Here is a 25,158-nt window from a genome sequence, read left to right as displayed (position 1 = left end):
GTGAGATACTCGCTTTCATAGTAGCTAAAATAAAACGCCAAAAGCAATCAAAACAAAAAAATTAAACTGGGGAAAAAAAATATATTTGCAATTATGTTATTTTAAAATAATATTTTTTCTGTTTCTTAGAATAAAAATGCAGCACAGTTCGTTTACATACAAGCAAACCTAAATGTGATTGTATCGTTGTTCAAATTGCTTTATATACAACAAAAAATAATCGCAAATTTAACCTAATAGTCTTATTTCGCTGGTCATATTTTCTATTTTTGTAAGTATTTAAATCAAGGCTGCAAACCTCCAAAATTTTGTTAAAGGTTCGGTTCGGCAGTTCGAACCATGAGCAAGACATGAACCCTAGGTTTAGGTTCGAACCTTGGTTTTATTTCCTTAAAAAAAAATATTTGTATTGTTATACATTTTTCTCTTCAGGTTCAGGCTGCTTAAAAACCCGAACCGAACCGGTTCTACGAGGTTCGGTTCAGAACCGGTTTGCAGCCTTGATTTAAATGCATAACTGCTTTTCACGCTAGCCTCTTGTATAAATTTCTTTCTCTTAAAACAGTTTTCAATGTTAAAAGATACATTTTTTCAGCTAATTATGTATCATAAAATAATAATAAAAAAAATAGAATACAAAAATAAATAAAAGTAAAAATTAATTTACAAATTTAAAAGCTGTATGTGCAATTAACTCAAATGCGGTCTATTACATAATTAAACATGAAAATATAACACTCATGTACCGTTTAGTTAACGAGTATTAAAGTTGAGGGAGAAAGTTGGGAAAGCTCATGAATTTCGGCGTAAAAGTGTCAACGCTGATAGACATCCCAGTCCAAATGGTAAATGAAATGCCAACCTAAAGATTTGTACACATCAATTTGCTCACATTTCAACCTGCGGCTATTGAAAATAATACGACCACTAACGCAAAATTGTTGTCCAGCATTTAACTGTTAGTCGATAGAAACTTAGCCAGCTGCTGAACTATTTAAGATAGATAGAGAGGCAGAGAAATAGATAGAGAGAACGGAAGGAAATGGATCAAATATCGAATTACTTTATTCCACTTTCTGACAGATGCTTAAGCAACATGAAAGCCCTTTTAAAGCCTGGATTCAGCATTTGCCACACTTGGCGCCACTTGCTGCAGCTGCAATATATGTGGCATAAAGAGAGCCAGAGAAAAGGCAGCCAAAGAAAAAATATAAAAGTATATTTTAAAATCGCTAGAAACAATTCCCCTAACCTATTTTCTAAAATATTAAAAGAAGCATTTTTTACAATCCAAAAAAAAAATCTTGTAATTTAAGCCTTTTTTTAAATGTTATTGTGAAATTAAAATGTTTGCCCTATTTACTTACATTTTCATTAAAAATTCTAATTAAAGTTAGAATATGAGATCTTTGTGCATAAAAAAATACGGACTTAGAAAGGAAAAACCATATTTTTAAGAGATTTTTTTCTAATAAAAATCTAGGAGGCAAAAACCAAGGTAAATGTGGATTTTCGACTGTCTATTATTTCCTAGTCTAAGGATATATCAAGAGAAAAAGAATGAGATAGAGAGGTAGAGGGAAATGCGAGTGATGCGTAAATCCAATTTGCCTAAAATGGTCACGAAACTGTCATCGCCTTTGCCATTGCCTTTGGTTTTGCCATTGCCTTTGCCCGGTGGCTTAACTGGTCTTAAAAATAAAATGTATGCCATATCCGGGGGCGTTTGTTCGCTCTTTGTGCTTACAATTCACACGCAGCACAAAAGCACAAAATCTGACCAAAGTTGTCTTTACACATAAAAAGCGTGGGTTGAGTGTAACTATGTAACTTTAGTTACATAGACTATATAATTCTCTATAAAGATTGCTAAGCCAGTCTTGTATTTATAGCTCTTATCTCGTAGTGATGCCTCGAAAAGTGTTAGATTGAAAAACAGTAGTAATTATGTTACTATATTTGAACAATTATTTTATAACACATAACAATTGACACTTTCAAAATCTTTAACAACTTTTTAGGTCTGTGAATTATAATATTGAAAAATCATGCAAAAAATTGCAGAAAATCGGAGAAATATGAGTACTTAGAGTATTAATTATTTTTTTCCTATGATTTAAAGGCATTCCTTTAAAGTTTTGTAGTTCTAAAAATATAATTAATCTGTAATCAATCACTTTGGTACTTATGTTGTTCTTTTATAAGAAGCATGTGTTTTATAGGGTAAATAAGTAGCACAGTTAAAACGACTACAAACACAAGAAAATACAGTGTGCAATTTCATAGCCTACTTAGCGTCGCACATTGCAAGTTATTTAAATTTGAATTAGTCGACACCCGAGAGCCAGTCCTGAGACAGAGATTCAGACTGGTACCCGGAGTCTGTGTCTGCTTCTGGATACGGCTTTGGTGTCCGGGGTCCGGGGTCATGTTATTGTTTTATGACTGCCTCAGTATTCTTAAGCAGCAGCTGTGCGCGATGATGCTCCAAAAAGTATGCAACACACAGAGCATACGTCACATGCTATACGCTACATGCTACATGTTGTAGCATGCTACATGTTGCGGTAAACACGCGGCGCTCCTTAATTAGATCATAGTTGCTGCAACGGCTGCCACGTAGCATTTTATTGCCAGGGCTTCGCAACTTTGCTCACATGTCGGGCCACATTATGCTCAGAGGCAGCGACTCTGTGCTGCCAGTGTACTATGGGCGAAACATAGAGATTTGTCAGGACTAATTCAAAGCAAGCGTTAAATGATATTTGGAATATATTTCAAATATATTTCGAACCTCCATAACATACAGCTCTAATAGAACCCTATGGCGAAATACTTAGCGAATTATTTTTAAACATCTGTCAGCCATAAATACAACATTTTAGTTATTTTTTATACTTAATGTTTAACACAGATAAAACTTATAAGTTTCTTAAATCTGGAATACACGTCTTAAAAAAAAAAAAGTATCGCCAACTTAAAGAGAATAATACAAAACAAAGTAGTTTAACAAGAAAGACGTTTGCTTCTTTTTAAGAACTTTTATTTTTTAACTTTAAGAGAAAATTTTTAGTTTTGTGACAAAAATCTAAAATTGTACCCTTTTTTTGTCAGTTTTCAAATTCAAATCGAAACACAATTTCATATGTAAATATCTAAATATCTAAATCAAAATTTAAAAAAATTATATTCCTATCCGATATTTGTTAAATCGGTTTTTTTGAAAAATTTAAATACGATTTTGTGGTAAAAGCTATAATTTTTTTCTGCAAATCTTGCCGTTTTGCGCATAGTACAATGGCAGGGCATAATACAGATGGGGTAGGGGACAGTTAATAGGAGACGTCTGTCAAAGTCATGGACCCGCAATAGACTTTATCGTACGCCAGTTGGCCCATTATTGACTTACGCGCTTCACAGCGCGACTTGTTCGTGCCACAGACACACACACACACACATATACTAGTACACCGTGTATGCCACATCAAATTTCCAGCTCAATCAGTGGTTGAAACTTTGCTCCTTTTATGGTTCATGTGGCACAGCTGTGAGTCTGTGTACGGTGGCAGGCATCTGGTTGCTTTTAGCCAGAGAGTTGCGGTATTTGCATTTTAATTGAATTGCACTAAATTATTTTGTTTACACGAGTAGTTTAATGGCAATTGGCTGCCATATCAAGTGGCAAGCCAAAAGCTTTGCACGCTTCCTTGCAACACAATCACAGCCACAAAATCCGAAACGTGAAATTTTACACACAAAACGCTTTTCGAAAACTGAATGTGGCAAGCTCTATCTAACTTTATAGTCTCGACTTTTTTTCGCTCACTACCTCTACCTCTATCTCTCTCTCTCTCTCTTTGTATATTCGTTTATAATCTAATCTTTAAACAGGGATTTGTTATTTGTACAACAAATTTAGCAATCGCCTTATACCCTGTAGTTAATAAAGCAAACAAAAAAATGTCCAATGTTAATCCCGATGCAAGTGACAGCAAGGGACAGAAAGGGACAGAAAGGGAACAGAGATCTATATGACTTAAACATTGAAAACAATTGATATACAGAATCAAAACTGCATACAGGGTATCCAATAGAGGAGTAGCTTTACTTTTCACTTCAAGCAGTCAGCCTGTTTCCTGATTAACAATTCAAACAATCACTTAAGCCGACATGCAGCACAAAAGTGTACAACTGTAGATATACCCTGCAGTCATCATGTTTCCAGGGGGTATTGTAGGCTAGTGTGGAATTATGAAACAGAGAAGACAGACAGAAAGAGAGGTAGAGAAAGGTACAACGTGAAGAGGTAGACCTATGAGATTCAATAGTAATACTATTTACAGGGTATTTGTAAGCTATACGCAACTCAGTGCTTCCCTCTGCTTCACTCAAAATTACAATGCAGCTGATGTTCCAATTTGATTCCACTCGACTCCTGTCTGTGGTTGGCCATCAAATTGTCAAGGGGCCACAACAGATTGCAGTGAACAGGGACAGCTGAATAGGCGAAGAAAGAGACAGAGCGAGACAGAAAGAGACAGAGACAAAGAGAGGATAGCAGCTGCAATCAATGTTAAGCATACTTAAGTCCATTGAAACATTTGCGGTTTACGTTCCGACGGCATTTGGTCGATTTTGTAATGATATTAATCGGTATTACAATGGCCAGAACTTGGTTAAGTGAACGTTGTTACGGCTAATAAGCAATTATGACACAATTCTGAACATCTGCTGTACACCATTGTCACTTGAAATGCAATTGTTACATTATATGGCACTTGTATAGCAGTAAAATGCAAATCAAAAGAAGCAGGAGCAATTTAAAACAATAACAACCTTGTACTGAGGGATAAAATTAAAAATTAAATTAATAGCAGCTAGAATTGGTAAATATTGAATAGCTGCGAAACATATCCTATAAATTTGCACATTTTTTGTGATTTTTGCAGATGAATTCTGTGAGGAATATCCACATAACTTGATGCCCACGCCCGGATATTGGATAGAGTGTTCACGTCAGAAGATAACGCTGCCAACACCGCATACCATCTGGGATGAAAGTGATTCGGAACATGAGGATATACGTGCTGGCAGTGCCAGTGATGCATATTTGGAGCGTGAGTGCAGTGATCTCTATGAGGATGATGAGGACTCGGAGGCAACACCGAGTCCCCGAAAGAAAACAACCATCGAGGAGCAATGGGATCAACAGGGCGCATTCGAATTAATATCCGTTGAACAGGAGACATATGAAAAGTATTTTTATGGCACCGAACATTGGAATTACTTTACAAGTGATGAGGATCTGGGCCCAGTCATTCTATCCATCAAACAGGAGACGCTCAATGGACGTGATCAGTTTCGTATCCTCGTGCGAGCTGGTTCCTATACCGTGCATGGACTGATACCGGCCTCCTGTGTATTTGCCGATAGGTAATATCCCAAAGAAGCTGCAAATATTTAATCAAATTGCAATTATATGTTGATGTTTTACAGATACAATCGCGAGGAGGTAGTTAGATCTTTAGGTAAAGAAGTTAATTTAAATCCACCTTTAACATTAGGACAATTACCCGATACGCCGGAGGAATTACTAAAATTAGATCAGGTAATTAACAGACGATACAAACCATGATAAAAATAAAAATCAGTTATTAAAATCCAAAATAATTAAGAGAAAAATACATAGACCATAAAAAAATAAATTTGGGACTTTTCTTTGCAAATATAATTTTTTCTAAATTTTTATTTAAGCTATAAATATTATAATTTGACAAAACTCCCCTATTTTAAATTTAACAAAACAAAATCTTGTTTTAGGTTTTTATAAAATCCGAATTAAAAGTGGGCGTTATTTTCGTCAAAGAGGATCAATACACCGAAGAGCAAATTCTGGACAATAATGAAAATTCACCGCTCTTCGATGAGTTCCTCACGCTGCTCGGCGATCGTGTTCGATTGCGCGGCTTTGATAAATACAAAGGTGGCCTTGATACGGTGCATGACCTTACAGGTAATTCCATAACTACCAATTATATAATATATATATATAGAATTATCTATATACTGCTTGCATATATCTGTAACTTAGGTTTATTCTCCGTTTATACGAACTGGCGCAATATTGAGATTATGTTTCATGTTTCGACACTGCTGCCATACGAGAAACATGATCCACAGAAATTGCAACGCAAGCGTCACATTGGCAATGACATTGTCTGTGTCGTGTTTTTGGAGGCGGACAACACCCGCTTCAGTCCCGCCTGCATTAAGAGCCATTTTCTACACACCTTTATACTGGTAAGAACATTTGTTTGTCGAATAAAAACGTTAATATCTAACTTTAAAAACGTATATATAGTAGTTGGTCTTTCAATTAATCAAGTAGTAAAACCGCTTGTAAACAAAAGCCGAAAAGCTTTATTAAAATTAAAGATTCATCTCACTGCAAAGAAAAATGCAAGAGGCATTTGCGGCGCTTAGAAATTCAGTTTATTTAAAAAAAACTCTAGTTTTTAATAATTTGTTGAGTTTCAAGCTTCAATCCACATACTCAATACAACGAAATCCTCTAAAACCTTAGCACTACTTAGAGAAATAGACCCAAAGTCGAGCTTTTGGTTTTCAACAAGTCAATTCTGATGCAGTCTACCAATTATGCATATTAAAAGCAATCAAATAATAATATTGTAATGAAATACAATTGGACATTAATAAATCAAGCCTCAAGTTCGATAAATTACATAAACACAATGTAAATATAGTTAATACTTTAACCCAACACTTATTGAGCTTATGTCGTTAAGCAATATGTAAGTTTTCGCTTTTCTTATCAAATGGTGGATTAATATGTCAAGGCTTGGACTTGCTCTATAAAACCATAAATAACCCAAGTTAATGGCGCACTTTGAGCTCGTGTTATTTTAACAATTTGTACCTCAATGTTTAATGGCAGCTTTAAAAGCACCATTTGCACATACTATAAAAAGCTGATAAGTCTATTTCGAAATACAGGTGCGTGTGTCGGCGCGTATTAAACACAAGCCCACACGCTACGAGGTGTCTGTGGTGACACGCGATGAGGTTGGCGCCTACAAACCCTACCTCTGGGAACAGTCCGTCTTCGAGAAGGGTCCCATGTTTCGGTAAGTCGCAAATTGAACAACAAATCGAATGTGATTAATTAATTATCAAATTTCATTCTAAATGATACCCTTATATTTTTCATCAACGCTTAGAGTGTTTCTCAAGCAAACTCATAGATTAATTTTATTATAATTTAATTTTATTTGATTTTTTATACATTCTTATTGAGCTGTTATATTTATCTAATCTGATTAAAAATTTAGTTTTATCTTTCGTTTTTTAAGTCTTTAATGTACACGAAATAAAACGTAATTATACCCTGAACCCATTTAAAATGGACAAAAAATGGTATATTGTGTTTGGCAGAAGTATAAAGTACAATAAAGTATATTTATTCTTGCTCAGTATCAACCGCAGAGTCGATTGAGCCATGTCCGTCTGTCCGTCTGTCTGTCCGTCTGTCTGTCCGTCTGTCTGTCCGTCTGTCTGTCCGTCCGTCTGTTTGAGCGCGTCGATCCCAGAGACCATAAGAGCTAAAAACTTCAAACTTGGTAAGTAGGTTCCTGGATACGGTACGCAGATCAAGTCTTTTTTGGATCGGACCTCTATATCATATAGCTGCCAAAGCAACGATAGATTGAAAATTAAGTTTTAGTACGAAAAACTTATTGGTTTTTTGAGATAATTCAACCAATCTAACACAATATACATTTGGGCTGGTATTATACATCCTGCCCAAATTTGGTTCAAATCGGACCACTTCATCATATAGCTGCCATAGAGACGCTCAGTCGAAAATCAAGTTTTACTATGAAAAAGTCTTTTGTTTTTTGAGATATCTTAACCAAAATCAAAGAATATGCATTTAAGCTGGCTGGCACAGATCGGCTTTCTATATCATATAGCTGCCATAGGAACAATCGGTCGAAAATCAACAATTAGTGCAGAGTATCTGGGCACAAGGTATCCTACTGTCGAGCGTGCTCGACTGTAGCCGCTCACTTGTTTTTCTTTGGAAAATTTGATGTTATTTTTTATGAAAACATCTAGGTTTTTGATCTACAGGACTCTGCAAGGGTATAAAATCTTATATCTATTAATTTGTGAATTCTATTTGTAATTTTCTTCCATTCTTTAGTGAATGGCTGTTAACAAAGATTGTGAATGGAGAGCGAGCCTCGTATTCGGCACCAAAATTTGCCCGAATGCAGGAAAGGACGCGTTCCCAAATGCTGGAGGATCTCGTGATGAATTTATCGAATCATGCGGAGACTGGACAGATACCGAAACCATATAGGCGCGGCTCCTGGCGACCCATTGGTGAGGATGAATATTTCAGAATGTTGCATGCCAGAGTGTTAGACAACAACGAACAACAACAACAGCAACAACAAATGCAACAACTGCAACAGCAACACTACAACAATTGCTGCTATTGCAATTGCAATGTCAATGCCAAATCAAATGACAGTCAAGAGCAGCAACAACAACTGCTTGTGGCACTGGGTACAACAGCAACAACCACACACAATACACACACTAAACAAACCAACAACAACAACAACAGCAGCCAGACAGCTGAGCAACGCCAACAGCAACAACAACAACGGCAACAACAGCAACAACAACAATCAGCAATGCTTGCCACACAGTCAACGTCGTTGTTGAGCCACAATTTGTGCTGTGCCTCTGTGATGCATCTCTGTCTGAGACATAGTATGTGTACACTGAACCCGCACACACACACACACGCACGCACACATACACACCCTCTCACTCACACACACAAACACTCTCACTCAACCACACAGAAAGTTATTTAAATGTTTATATCCTGCGTCCATTCAAATCAGGGTATTATAGCTTTTTGCATTTGTATGTAACAGACAGAAGACGTTATTTTTGATTTCTTAGTTTGTTTCTTATTCTCATGTGTTCATATTAGTGATGGATCGAGTTTTTTATCGAAATAGAAAATTGCCAAGAAAAAGTATCGAGCTGTCAATACATCGAAAAATAAATATTAATTTTTCTTAAAAAAAAAAATAAATTTAATTTGAATACACAATTATAATCACAAAATACACGTGTACTTTTATTACAAATCTTATTTTTCTTGTATCTTTTTTATGCCTGATTCAATTTTGATTACGATCGTTCATCGAAAATTTAACGACTAAACTTAAATCTGTTAATTTCCTATGATGAAACAGCCTCAGTGAGTTGTCGAAATCGATTTTTATCAATTTGATAGACTGTCAAAAAAAATTATAGAGTTAAATTACACGTGAATCACTTCCGCCAAAATCGAGCTGTCGATATCTCGATTTATTTTTTCTGTTTCTGCCGGCGGAAAGTTTTTTATGGAAGGCGACTTAAGAGAGCAATACTAAACGCATAAGTCTAAAATTCAGAATATTAATTTTATGTGGCAAAAAACATTTAATTCGTTTTTTCTTACTTTATTATAATTTGTAAAAATATAAAAAAATAAATCATAAGATTTATTGAGTTGTAACTATTAAGAAAAAAGCAGCTATGTAATTTTTATGTCAAAACAATTACCAGACTAGATATACACATGGTAACTAACAAAATATCCATGGATTTTCTTGCATTTTAGTGCTGGGCGTAGGGTATCTTGTAGTCGAGCACACTCGACTAGAACGTTGCTGAATGGTGGGATAGAAGCATTTCATTCCGTTGACTTCGACTCTGCATGATTAATCGTTTAGTCAAGTTTTGTGGTTGCTGTTGTTGTTGACGTTGCTGTTGCAACACTTCCGCCACACACAAACACACACACACACATAGAGAGAGAGAGAGAGAGAGAGAGAGAGACAGAGCGAGAGCGAGAGGGGGAGACATTCAACATCCGTTTCCGCCATTAACACATCCGCCTGTGTTTGCACTTAACGGAATCATGCAAGCTCCCTTCCACCCTCATTCCATCTATTCCCGCGCCAGAGCCTGCAGCAGCGACATGTGGTGACAAATCCAACAGCACATTCTGTTTGCTGCCACGCCCCCCTATGCTGCCCGCCCCCTAGTTACCACCAAATGTACATACATTGAAGCTTTTGTGCGTATCTTAAGTTGTCCGGCAAGAAATATTGCACATTTTATCTGCTGTGGTCAATCTTTAGCGTCTTAGCAAACACACACACACACACATGCACACCCGCACAACAATTGCGTATGTGGTGTTGCTGTTGTTGTGATTTGCTTAGATTTCTTGTTATTTATTTGTTGCATTAAACAAAACAAATCTAATTTGATTTATTCATGCACAACAACCACACACACACACACCCACATCACAGGCAGGCGTTTGTCTATAGCCCCCTTTGGATCCTTTTGAATACTATGTACATATATCTGAACTCTAGTTATGCATATTAAAATCATGCTCTCTCTTTCATTCCTCATTTTGTCACTGGGGAATCGTCTTTCCATCTGTCCATATTTCCATCTGTTTGTGTCCATCTCAGATGCATCATTCAGATAACTCAATTATGTTGACCAATAAGAAAATGTATCAAACACAAATCACAAAAGTAGAACACGGAAAAGAGGAACGTAACCCGTATAATACATTAGAATAATAACTTAATTCAAGACGATTTAACTGCTTGTGCAAATAAGAAATATCAAATTTGTTGAAAGTGCTCTGAATTTAATTTTATTAAATTTCTGAGTTTTAATAATATGGCTCGCTTAAATATCTTATTTATAATCAAATAAAATGTTGAAAGTTTGCAATAGATAACTTGATATAAATGCATTCAAAATAGTAGATATTATATTTATATTTTGATTTATATTTAGTTGAATTATCATAGCAAAGAGATTAGAGTCATTAAGAAAGCTTAACAGCTAAGAGCTTTAATAAACCTCTAATTCCATCCAAAAAAAAATAGAAATTTAATAAAATATTCGAAAATAGTTGGAAATAACTATAAGGAATGCAGCTCAAAGATCTCTATGTCATAGTACTTTTATATTATTCATATATTTTTGTTATTTTATAAAGTGAGTGAACACTTCCAGAACATTTCTAAATTTATTTATTTATTTACTCTTCACTATTACTTTTAATAATTATATAAACCAAAAGGAAAACCTTTTAAATTGCCCAACTAATGAGAAAAAAATCAAAATGGCATATAAATCCCATTCAGAGCTCTGTTTGTGTCAGCTTAAATGATGCTCAGAAAATTCGCATAATTATAAAGTCAAAGTCGAAGCAGTGAATAGGCCCATAATTTATATTTACATTTCATAACCGAAAAGAAATGTATCTGAACCCGAAAAAATGGAGCAAAAAAGGCAGCTGCGTTTAAGTGCTGGCCATGGCCCATAGATTCTGGCCCACGCTATTGATTACACTAGCAATTTTACTGTTTTGGCATTTGTATTTGTATTTGTATTTGATGGTAATAACCAGCATTCACCTGCAAACATTGCCACGCCCACACACAACAACAAACGCCCCACTCATGGCGAAAAATTCAATAAAAGTGCAGATGGAAAGGGTGAAAAAAATGGAAATGGGGTTGGTCTATTGCATGCAAACAAAACAAATGAATTGAAAGAAAACGAATCGAATCGAATGGAATTGAACTGAACTGAACTGAACTGAAACAAGAGAAGAAGAATTGTTCCGTGGGGAGAGGTGGGCGGTAACCTGCAGAAGAAGCTGGTAACGTGAGCTGTTGTCAAGTGCATAACACTATTTCCATATGGCAGCTGCGGCCTATTCACAAAAAAAAAAAAAAAAAAAAAAAGAATGCGTTGTTCAGCAATATTTTTGTATCTGTACAAGGTATACGCAGTGTTGTTGCGCCAAGAGTTCTTTCTATGATTGATAGCACACATTCTACACATACACACATACACACACACACACAAATATTCCATGGTATGTGAGCTGGGTACCAATTGGTTGCTTGGCTTTTTAGTCAAAGGGTTTCCTTTTCCATAACTCTGTTTCTTAGCAACGCCTTGCCCTTTTTATTAATTGACTTATGTACATACAAAATATGTTAGCAAAATATTTCATATACTTTCAAAGTAATTTCAAAAAGTTTCAAATGTTTCAAAAGTAATCTGATGTCGAGAAGACTTTAAAATCCACTCAAAGAACTCCCCTTTCATCATATGAAATTCTTTTTACACACAGTTAAATAAAAAATTTTTTAATTGAAACCCAATTTACAGAAATACTTATCTAACAACCACTAAATCATTCTTATAGAAATTTTAAACTCTACTTGTTTTATTCATTTTCATTCCAATTTTAATCCAGTTTTCAAAAACTTTAAATCAGTATAACAGTGAAGATATTTCAAAAATTAGTTATTTTGAGAATGTACTGATAATGATTTTTAAGAATTTCGATCCAAAATGCAACCAACCTTTAAGACATCTATATCTTACCAAATTCCAAATTTCCTGAAAAAAAAATACACTTAAATATTCTCTCATGTCACTTTTGAGCTTGTTTGCAATAATCTTAATGCTACGAATTTATCTAGAACTTTCCGTTCACAACCCAAACAAATATTAGCCTTACAATTAAAATTCTACGAAATAAATATTATGTACATAATTTTTCAACCTTTTTTTAGGGCACTCACTCAACCATTTTCAGATATAATTATGTGAAAACAATACTCCAAGATTGTATATTTGACGCATGAGCTTTAATTTATTAACATGCCAGCTTATCTATAGCATATTAAAGTTTTTGTAAAATTCAAGATAAATATTTCTGTTTATTTTATTATGTTAGGCCACATGCGACCGTCTTCACCGCTGCTCGATTCGGTGAGGGATCAGTTCGAGGATTATGATCAACTAGCCAAAGACTTTACGCGTGTATTTTTAAACGAAGAACCATCGTGCCTGACAAATGCCCATCTATTCGATGTAGTTTTTCTGGTGGGTCAGTCCAAGCAAAAGGCGCGCCTTATTGGCGTACGTGCAATATTGGGAGTGCGAAGTCGCGTCTTTCAGGTGAGTAATTTCTATTCGAGACAATCATCCTTACTTGTCTTCTATAATAAATGAACTCTTATTTTAGGAAATGCTATACGGCATACAGACGGGATTTGGCTCACCTCAAATACCAGTGGCTGAAATCTTTGCACGTCCAGCACCTTCGCTGGTATCGCCACAAAATCAAAAGCCAAAAAGTAACAATTATTTAACCGTACCGGACTCGGATTCCATAAGACCAAAAAGTGTACCATCATCACCGATGGTGAAGCGTGCTTTCTCACGATTGGGAACGATAACCGCTGGCTGGGGACGTTCGATAAGGAATAAGAATACGAATCAACTGAATCCGGATGATAAAAAGAAATGGATATCATCTACAGATTGTTCGAGTAAGAGTTTTCATTTAATGCAATGCAACAATATCGATGCGTGTTCTTGTTCTTTTTCTCTCCGTTTTGTTCTCTCTTCTATTATGTACTTGATTTTCCTCAACAAATGTACACCATAACAAACACACACTTATACACTTCTACACTTTCACATACACGCACACACACACACACACACACACACAAAATGAATATTCAAATATATATATACAAAAATATACATCTACTACTACGTCTTCGCTCCTACGTTCTACGTTCTTGGTACATCGTACTCCGATCCTACGTACTTCGTAACTCCGTAACTGCCTGTTTTTTATTCTCCTATAAATACTACTACTGCCTACTGCCTGTTTGACTTCTTGGCTAACCAACTAAAAAAAAAAAAAAAAAAAAAAAAAATTATATGAACTTTTCGTACAACTCGCACATCGCACGCACACGTCTTAATCTGTCACCTCAATTATGATATATGATACATGATATATATTATAATATAATTTGTTAATTGACCATATACTCTGTCATTATCGTTATGGTTATCGTTATCGTTATACTCCTTGACCTTGCCCATGTTGTGTTGTCTTCCATTTCCATCTATAACAACGACAACAACTAACTTAACATGCTCTTCCTTGCCTTCCTGCCATACAATGCTCTTCCTCTCCTTTCTCTCTGATCTCGATATCATTTATTATTATCTATACGTTTGGCATTCTTCGCCTTAAATACCTTGGACGTGTGTTTCTATTTGTTAACGACCAAAATTGGCTGCCTAACTTTCTATCAATTTTAATTTGTTTTTAATTTTTTTCAAATTGCACCTACGTCTACTATATGGCTAAATGTTTCTCAACAAAATCTCGATACTCACCTAACTTATATCACGTTCACTTCGTTCTTCTTCTAACTGCTTTTCATCTTATCTATAATATTTATAACAATTATGCACTAAATTACACTCATCGCACATGTTTTTTCAATCAAAATGCACCACATAAACTCAATACTTAACACAACACTCAAATTCACACAATTATTTTAAATTAAATTGCTTTAACAAACAAATTGGCTATCAATAACAATAAACATAATTCACCACACTGCAACTTTTGTCCTTTCTCTGTCTCAATTTGTTTCTTCTAAATCTATCTCATTTTAACCATACTTAATCAATATTATTAATTAAATGAACTGAAACGATATTCACCAAAATAATTAAAACAAATAAAATTTTTTCATTTCTCATCTCACGCGCCTGTCTAACCGCCTCACCACCACCACCAACACTACCCTTCTCTTTCTATCTCTCTCCCTCTTTCTCTCTCTTCCTCTCGCCTTCACCAAATCAATTATTGCTCTTCATTTTGCAATGATTTCCTTAAACGAACGTGCGACTGACCCCAATAATATCATTTGCCTTTTTGCAATTTGTTTTACATTTTGTTTGATTTTCATTTCAATTCCATTATTTCGCGTCCGCAAATTTCCAAACCAAAACCGAAACAAATACCGACAACCAAAATAACCAACTAATAAACCGATTACCAAAAAATACCAAAAATACCAAAAAAAAAAAAAAAAAAAAATTAAAATAAAACCAAAATAAATAAATAAACGACCTTAAACCTGGCAGACAGAGATAGTAAAGACAAGGATAAAGACAAGCCGGGTAACAACCAATTGGCCGTACCGCGTCTCTCCGTCTGCGCCGATGCCCAAAAGGTGGATCGAGCCAAATTGGCCCAAACGGAATTCAACATTATCGAGTTCGATCCGGATACATTTCGGGTGCTGCTGGACTATCTACATACTGGAACCTGCCCGTTGACCTGTGTCTCTATACCAGGTAAGCAATTTTTAGCAAAGAAACGCATCTATTAATTAGATCCTTAATTATTAATTTATTTGAATTACATTGAAATATTACAAGTATGCTTAGTTTTCGAATGCAAATATATGCTAAGTTTTGGAAAATTTGGAACGATCCGAATCATTAACATGCTTCTACTGATAAAGCAATATCGTTTTTTACATATAGAACCATGCTTTTAAAAAAGAAATATATCTTTACGCTAGAAATTATAGAATTCATTTAAGCGATCTTATCAAAATTTTAAGTATTCCTGTACATGTGTATTGCTAGTCGCCTTTCGCACCCTTCCTGATGCTTCGTCACTAGTGTGGATTACGGCCCACTGTGATTACATTTAACACAGCATTTTCAATTTTAACAAGGGGGCTCCGCCCCCTGCTCGCTTCGCTCGCCTACCCCCGGCTCGCTTCGCTCGCGGTGAGGTGCGGCTACAGTCGAGCACGCTCGACAGTAGGATACCCTGAGCCCATGTACTCTTTTATAAAAGTTGATTGTTGCCCATTTTCAATGGGCTCAGGGTATCAAAAAATTACACACGCGAAACTATGAACAACTTTCGGTTTTCTGAAGTCACTGTGCTTATCACTGCAGACTACGTTATTAATGCCTCACTGAACTAATACATCACTCGATTACGATTACGACTTGCGATTTACCAATTTATCAATTTCTAATTAATTTTAAATAAGTTTAATATAATAAACTTTAATATAATAAACTTGTTTAAAATTAATTAGAAATTGATAAATTGGTAAATCGCAAGTCGTAATCGTAATCGCTTGCAATCGATGCAACTTACGCAACAAATTCAAGCCTGCCAAAGGCTGCTGCAGTGCGCGCGAAATTTGAAATAAAAGGCAATGTCTAATTTTATGAGATTCTTAAAGCGGAAAATGCTAAGTTTTTTTTTACAACGATAATAAGCAGATACTTATTATATATGTGTAAGGAATCGAAAATATTAATAATTAAAATTATTATTTTGCAGCTTTCAGTGCTCGGCAAAGATGCAAGAGTAGTGCTGCAAAATGATCGCTATTTCTCTCATGCAATTTCATACATACATAGCTATCAGCTTCTGCTGATTTTTGCCATGCAAAAATACATATTTATATATTAACACAATTATATTTTAATCAAATTGTATATTTGTATATACATAAATTATACATTAACATTTTCATTACATGATATCGATAATATTTTTGCTTATCGCTTAATTCTTATTTGGTACCAAAAAAAAAATGGGTACTTATTCGTTCTGTCTTTGTGCGCGCCTTGCATACAAACGTGAACATGCTGTCTCGCTTGCACGTTTGATTTGCCATCCAAATGTAATTATTCAACTAAATCTAAATTCCGAAATAACTTCTTTATTTATGGGTCAATCGCTTTGAAATTTTCAGGGTCGTTTAATACGCATACTTCTCAACTGATTGTTCAGTTAGGGACTGCTATGTCAAAAATTGCGCCTGCAAATCGTTTTGTGCAATTTGTGGGCGAAGGGGGCGTGGCACCTAAAATTGGAAACAAACTTGACCTGCGTATGGTATCCAGGAACCTACATAACAAATTTGAAGTCTCTAGGTCATATAGTACTTGAAATCGAAGCCCAAAAGAAAATTGGTACTATTTTTAAGTCATTCTTACTGTGTTTGTGCGCGCCTTGCATACAAACGTGAACATGCTGTCTCGCTCGCACGTTTGATTTGCCATCCAAATGTAATTATTCAACTAAATCTAAATTCCGAAATAACTTCTTTATTTATGGGTCAATCGCTTTGAAATTTTCAGGGTCGTTTAATACGCATACTTCTCAACTGATTGTTCAGTTAGGGAGTGCTATGTCAAAAATTGCGCCTGTAAATCGTTATTTTTCAATTTGTGGGCGAAGGAGGCGTGGCATCAAAAATTGGAAACAAACTTGACCTGCGTATGGTATTCACAAACCTGCATTCCAAATTTGAAGTCTCTAGCACTTACAGTCTCTGAGATCGACGCGTTCAAACAGACGGACAGACAGACGGACAGACGGACAGACGGACAGACGGACAGGGCTAGATCGACTCGGCTGTTGATCCTGATCAAGAATATATATACTTTATGGGGTCTGCCACCTCTCCTTCTGCCTGTTACATACATTCTGCCAAACACATTATACCCTTTTTTGCCCATTTTCAATGGGCTCAGGGTATAAAAAGTATTAAAAGTAAGCAACGTGATCTTGTATCAGACAGACACCTGGATCAACTGAGATATATGAATAAACATGACAGCATAAAATAAAAATAGAAAGGAAAAAAATAATTTCACTGCACTCATTGACTACGTTTTCCACTGTAAGCTTTTAGAGTTTTTGAGCACTTACTCTTTTCAAAAATGTTTGTATATATATTAAAAAAAAAATAAAATAAATTACTATTTTAGGCATACTGAAAGTCGAATCAAAAACTAAATCCTCTTCGATCTCTGTCTCTGTTTCTGTCTCTGTTTCTGTCTTTGTTTTGTATTACAGGTCTTCTCTGCGCAGCAGAGCACTATGATCTACCGGAGCTGTTGCAAGCATGTTTCCATCACTGCAAGCAGTTTCTGCGCATCGAGGTCGTCTGCCCGATGCTGATTTCGCTGGAGAATTACTACTGGCGCTACACATCCGCCTCTGAGCTGGTCAACATGATACTATCGTTCGTGGAGAGCAAAGCGCACTCGCTATTCAAATGTCCCGAATTTCTGCATCTATCCGAATCGATGGTGCAGATGATAATGTGCCGAGAGTTGCAGACACCAGAGATACGTAAATTTGAGGCGATGCTGGCGTGGGCACAGCACAAAGTCGGAAAGCTTAAGAATCATCCCAATAAGGATACACAATTTGAATTCGAATGCATTATGGAGCGTCTAACGCGAGATTTGAATTTGTGTCGCATTTCGCCGAGTGAACTGTTAACGGTTGTGCTGCCCTCGAAGTCGATGAAGAACGAACGGATCATGGAGACGCTCATGGTGCAGGTGAATCTCGGCACCTATCGGATGCCCGAGCTGGATGCGTATCGTCAGCAGTTGCGACAGCAGGAGTCCGCCGAGGCCACCGTGCAAGTCCATCGGGGTGGATGAGACAGTAAGAATGTGAGTTTCGATTTGGATCAACAGCCAGCGCAATTAGCGCTTGCATTAAATAATGTCACAGCTGGCACAGCTGGCACAGCGGACACAGCACATACACCGGACTACAATACAAATAGCATCACCAGCACCAGCACCAGCACCAACATCACCAACAACAATAACAACACCGCATTCAACACAGCCACAACACCCACCGTCGCTGCCGTTGGTGTTGGCAATGTTGGCGCCATTGGCGGCATTGGCATTGGCATTGGCATTGGCAGCGGCATTCAACTTGATGCACGCGCCTATGCCATGGCCTCCGTTGCCGTTGCCCTCGAGCATCAACAGCAACAGCAACAACAACAACAACCACCTCGCGATGCCACCGATGAGGAAGTGGAGCTGTATGCCAGCTTTGATATGGCGCCCAGCACAAGTCGTGTTGCCGCCCAAATGCAGGCTGCCAAAGAGGCAAGACGCAAGCGTTGGGCCGCCGATGGCGCCAGCGGCAGCAGCGATGGCGGCTGCGCCAGTGGCAGCAGCGGCAGCGGACGGCGACACTAAAAAAAAAAAAATAAAAATAAAAAAAAATATTTCAAGCAATGACAAAACAATAATAAAAAAAAAAGCCAGACTTTTACCCCTGCAGTTGACTACACCCAGAGAAAAAAGCAAACACAGAAATATAGATCCATCTTACAATCAAGTTTTAACTTAGATATTCGGTATATCATTTTTAATTTTAATTCTCAATTTAAAAAAAAAGAACGAGATCAGCAAATTAACATGGGATGCGATTTATTTAATACCTTAACGTCTGAATTTTTTTTTTTTGTGTAATAGAACATAATTATAGTTATATTTGACCCTTCGTGCTGCTTTCGTCACTAGCGCGCACTTCCGCAGTGATTTCATCATTTCAAAACAAAAATTTATTAATATTAAATATAAAACCAGGGAATAACACCGGAACCGAAACTAACCGTTTCATTTTTAGCACCGGAACAGAAACCTTACAAGGAAATAAATTCTCTGTCTAAAACCGAATACCGAAACGTTTGTACCGGTACGGTTGTGGTAAAGTTGCTAGCCTACAAAATTTACCAACTTCCAACTGTCATAGGTTGATCAAAACTGAACCGATTTTCAAGCAAAATGTCATTTTGATCATGGTTTGGCCTCTTAACTCATTCTGCATTTAAAGTTAATAAATTTTGTAAAAAAAAAGTTCACTCTAGATATGGGTTTGGAATTTAATGCCATAGGGTCCCCCCTTTAAAATTTTGAAAAATGAAAATTTTAAATCTCAAGTTTTCACTTTTAATCAATTCCTTATAGCGTAATTAGTACAAAACAACACTTTAAATTTGATTCTGAGACGTTTCATTATTTTGTAAAAAATCATGGTAAATCGGACAAAAATTTTGACTTGTAAAGTTGTTAGGTCAAAGGTTTGATAAATTTTAAATTTTTATAACTTTGTAAAAACTAAACCGATTTTGAAGCGGAATGTCAATTTGATCATGGTTTAGCCTCTTAATTCATTCTGCATATAAAGTTAATTAATTTGGAAAAAAAAAAATTCCCTCTAGATATGGGTTTAGAATTTAATACCATAGGGTCCCCCCTTTGAAATTTTGAAAATTCAAAATTTTAAATCTTAAGTTTTCACTTTTAATTAACTCCTTATATTGTAATTAGTATAAAACAACACTTTAAACTTGATTCTGAGACCTTTCATTTTTTTGTAAAAAATCATGTGAAATTGAACAAAAATTTGGACTTTGAAAGTGGCTAAACCCGCAGTCTGACCAACTTCAAACTGTCATAGCTTGATCAAAACTTAACCGATTTTCAATCGGAATGTCATTTTGATCATTATTTGGCATTTAAATTCATTCTGCATTTAAATTTTATTAAATTCTAAAAATTAAATATTTTCCTCTAGATTCTACTAGATATTGATTTCGATGCTAAGGGTCCCCCCTTTGAAATTTCGAAAATTCAAAATTTTAAATCTTAAGTTTTCACTTTTAATCAACTCCTTATATCGTAATTAGTATAAAACAACACTTTAAACTTAATTCTGAGACCTTTAATTTTTTTGTAAAAAATCATGTGAAATTGAACAAAAATTTGGACTTGTAAAGTGGCAAAATCCGCAGTCTGACCAACTTCAAACCGTCATAACTTGATCAAAACTAAACCGATTTCTAAGCGGAATGTAATTTTTATCAGTATTTGGCATTTAAATTCATTCTGCATTTAAATTTTATTAAATTCTAAAAAAAAAATATTTTCCTCTAGTTTCTACTAGATATTGATTTCGATTCTAAGGGTCCCCCTTTGAAATTTTGAAAATTCAAAATTTTAAATCTTAAGTTATCACTTTTAATCAACTCCTTATATCGTAATTAGTATAAAACACTACTTTAAACTTGATTCTGAAACCTTTCATTATTTTGTAAAAAATCATAAAAAATTGGATAAAAATTTTGACTTGTAAAGTGGCTAAATCCAAAGTCTGACCAACTTAAAACTGTCATAACTTGATCAAAACTTAGCTCAAAAAATTTGTTTTCTCTAGGTCTAGCTATTGATTTCGATGCCATATTTATTATAAAACGACATCTTAACATTCTAAAACGTTTCAAAATGTATTTGTTGTACCGGTACCGATACCGAAACCGAAAGAAAAAGACTAAAATAGAACCTTTTACCGAAATAGTTATTTCGGGTCGTACCGGAACCGAAACCGTAACCTATATTTGTTTCGGTTTTATTCCCTGTATAAAACACTTTGATAATAAAATGTAATGATACATTTCTTTCTAAAATATTTTAAGCAAAAAAGTTTATTATTTAATTTAAATTAAATATATAATCAAAAAAAAATGATTTTATTAATATTTATTTTAAAATAAAGAGCACACAATTTAGATTTATTTACTCCATATTTGACGCTCAATCAAAATGTACATAATAACATTTCTGAGCATTTTTCTCTGGGTGTATAAATTATTACCTTTTCAAAATCCAACACATTGTGTATTCTTCTCAATTTCTTTTAAACTGTACAAACCCAGCCATATATCTAGTAATCTTTGTAAACAAATGATATAACCAAGACTTAGAGGAGATTAACAACATTAAGAATATGAAGGAGGATCTATGAGAAGGGCATTCAAGTAAGCCTTAAAATACTGACTGCATATGATGCTGTCAATTCAAAAACGATTATATTTTAACTTTTCAAACTTATATTCACGAAAGAACTTGTTTTTGTATAAGAGAAAAATATATACTCATGAGATTTAGCTGAGTTAAACTTTTAGAAGATCTAAGGAGATCAATACCAAGTAATTTGTAAAAGATAACTTATCCAATATTTCTGTGAATATCAAAATCGAAATGTACAGTTTATGATGTAATCTGAGTTTTTTTTAATTCTATAGAGCTTCTATGCCAACTATTTCTATCTTATCCAAGGAGTTCATTAATTTTCAATTTCATATGATCCTATTCCAGTTCCAAATAGATTTTCTATCCACTTTAAATTAGTTCTGTGAATTGTACACATAATTAAAATAACATAATTTTCAATTGTAAAACTACAAATTTAATATCAAATTATGAGATGAGATTTACCAAGTTTTCTACTTCAACTGCAAGGGTATGAAAAAGTACAAGAGAAATCGAACATAAACAAGGCCAACAGTAAACTGTGTGTATGTGCATGTGCATGTGTGAGTACGTCTAACCCACCGCTCAAAAGCGCCCCAATTAAATTGAAAGAAAATACAAAAAAAAAAATGCCAAAGAGAGAAGAAACTAAACTATCCAAATCGAAGCTGACATTGTTAACTCTTACATTCACCCCGCAAGACAAAAAAAAAGTATTAAGAAAATCCAAAAAAAAAAATAATAGAGAGAGAGATGAAAAACAAAAAGCGATAAGCATTTTCTACAAGTATTAACCTATGATTAAACCGCATATACAAACTATATATATACAAACTTATATATATAAAAATAATCCTCTAGTTTGAGAAATTGGTAAAAATTATAAATACAAATTTAAAAAAATTGGCATTTACATTTAATGTAAACAATGCTGTGGCATTTGGTTTTTTGATATCCCCAGAAAAAAAAGAAGGCCCCCAGACGAATGCTGCAACTGCAGGCAAATCCTAACAAAAATACCATTAAAAACTAAGAAAAAAAAATATTTAAAAAAATTTTTAAAACGCTTACTGATGTAAAACAAAGACTTAAGACAAATGATAAAGAAATTTTTTTAACCAATGTTATTGAACAATGTAAGCTCTACTAAGTTTTTGGCAAATCTAAAAAAAAAAAAAACTTTCTCAAAATACCACAAAAACTAAACCTAACCCAAACTAAAGAAACAAACTTCAAAAGACAAAGAAAGTCCTAAATATTTATGTATATAGTACTATATATGTATTTAAATGTTTATTGTAAAACTAAAACTGATTGAATGGCTGCGTGTGAGATTCTAATGAATAGAAATACAATTTTCCCATTTTTTTTAAATCAAGAAAAAAGTATTGAAAGTACTGCACATACACATGCATATAATTGTGCGTATGTATGTGTGTGTCGGGATATTTACATGTGAATTATGTATACATTATTAACTTTATTAATACACAGAAAGAAAAAAGAAAACAAAACTAACCTATGATATCGTTAAACTTATCCCACAAAAAAATTACTAAAAGACATACTTCAAATTTAATGAAATACATATGTACATATAAAAGAAATACGTATGTGTTTGTCCCACTGCGTGTGTTAAATGATCCAATCGCCTAACCAGAATATAAAAATACATATATATATTATACTATATGAAGATACATATATGTATACCCCCACAAAATGCAGTAAATTGTAATACCCGAATTATCGCTTAGCCAATGATTATCGATTGCTTATCGATTGCTGTTGCCGTTTATTCTTCCTCCCCCCCAAACGTATACATATTTAACATATGCATATTTTCATGGAATAACTCTAATAAAAAACGTGCTATATTAGCAACTACATATGCAAAATACAAACTATACACATTTAAATAAAATGTAAGTGGATTACAGTTTCTGTTCTAATTGTTCTAACGAAAATATCTGAAAAACCAAAGTTCTATCGATAGCTTCAAGAAAAACTAAAAAAAAATCAAAAAAATGGAAAAAATAACAAAACGTAACGGCAGCATTTTCGAAAGGGTTTCACTTAACGGTTCAAAATTAATAACAACAACAAAAAAAAAAAGATAAAAATACATGACTACAAATGTTTATACATACATACTATATATACGAGTATACATACATACCTACAAATATATACCGGTGCAGCGCTGGGCATTTGCTTAAAAACACTTAACCATAATTGCAAGATAAACCACAAATACAGAAAACAAAAGGGAGTTCAATTGCTTTAAATGTGAAAATGTTAAATAAAGTAACTTTAATCAAGCCACAAAAAAAGATAGAAAAAGAAGAATGCGAATTCTTCAAATCAACAGAGCAGCTGAATTTGATATAGAACTACTATTTTAGACAGCTATACCTATACATAATCTCACGATTCAATTATAAAATCGAGTGAGAAAAAAGATCAATTTGTTTTTTTTTTTTTTTTTTTTGATATTATGGCAACTTTAAGACATGATAATCCGATCCTTTCGGTATTCACTTGTGCACAACAAGTTGCAACAACATAAGTAGCTCATCTAAAAGGCTAGTTCTTTATATACAGTGCTAATAAAAAGTACACGTACACTTTAGTACTTACTTCATAGTACCCATTACTATAGAAAATTTGAAATAGAGTTTTTAATCTTGCTGTAATGAAACATATGAAAATGGAACAGTTTTTATTTTTGTCGGAGTAAAGCAGACGAGCCGTAACAAAAATGCGATACAACTTTTATTGCGCTAAACGTTGTCAAATTGAGTCTTCAATTCGTTTGAACTGAGCAAAATATACAAGTAAATACATACTATACCAATAATAAATGGCTAAATAATTGAAACACTTATTAGAATGCTTAAGAACACACTAACAAACCCTTTTGGGGGATTAGCAGAACAATAACTCAAAACAGACCATACCATACTTACTTAAACCCAAGTGTCTAAAACAATAGCTGATGTCGGGAAAACTACACATTTGCATACATTCATAAAAAAAAATATTTTGCATAGTTGCTACAAAGTGTTTCTAAGTGTTTGTGCCGTGCTGTGTTAACAACAAAACCAAAACGAGCAAAAGCTTAAAAATCGATAAAAGCCCAAAAAAATCAAAATAAAATTAAAAAAAATAAACTCTTAAATTCTTGAAGAAATTTAATTGAAGAATTTCGGAAGTTGCCGAATTTTTTGCATTTTTCATCCCTTTCTAACATAGAGAAGATATTCGAGAGGGGGATTCGACATGCAGTTAACGAATTTTTGATTGAGAAAAGAATAAAATGAAACTCAGTGTAATATGCCGTGACTTCTATTGAGCTCATCAACTCGTATACAGATACCGATACCGATAAAAATAACGATACCATAGTAAAAGCTATAAAGATCCGAATACTCGTTTATCTTTAGCTAAGTGAATGTTGTAATTACCAGAGAACAGAACTCGTACAACTTTACATAAAAACAATACATATTACAT

General features: G+C 34.5%; 1 protein-coding gene across 1 annotated transcript in view; it reads left to right on the top strand.

Moving 5' to 3' along the window:
- The window catches only part of LOC117791631, a 72,226-nt gene extending 53,203 nt beyond the window's left edge, over positions 1-19,023 (top strand). Inside the window, 12 exon segments of the mRNA XM_034631441.1 lie at positions 4,950-5,433; positions 5,497-5,608; positions 5,821-6,013; positions 6,092-6,300; positions 7,015-7,145; positions 8,225-8,802; positions 12,881-13,104; positions 13,172-13,478; positions 15,112-15,324; positions 17,867-18,477; positions 18,594-18,601; positions 18,741-19,023. Coding sequence (XP_034487332.1) covers positions 4,950-5,433; positions 5,497-5,608; positions 5,821-6,013; positions 6,092-6,300; positions 7,015-7,145; positions 8,225-8,802; positions 12,881-13,104; positions 13,172-13,478; positions 15,112-15,324; positions 17,867-18,477; positions 18,594-18,601; positions 18,741-19,023 — 3,353 coding nt within the window.
- Positions 19,024-25,158: the final 6,135 nt, after the last annotated feature.

The sequence above is a fragment of the Drosophila innubila genome, chromosome X (assembly GCF_004354385.1).
Source record: "Drosophila innubila isolate TH190305 chromosome X, UK_Dinn_1.0, whole genome shotgun sequence".
In the NCBI taxonomy this organism is placed as follows: domain Eukaryota; kingdom Metazoa; phylum Arthropoda; class Insecta; order Diptera; family Drosophilidae; genus Drosophila; species Drosophila innubila.
This window is presented reverse-complemented; position numbering and strand designations above follow the sequence as displayed.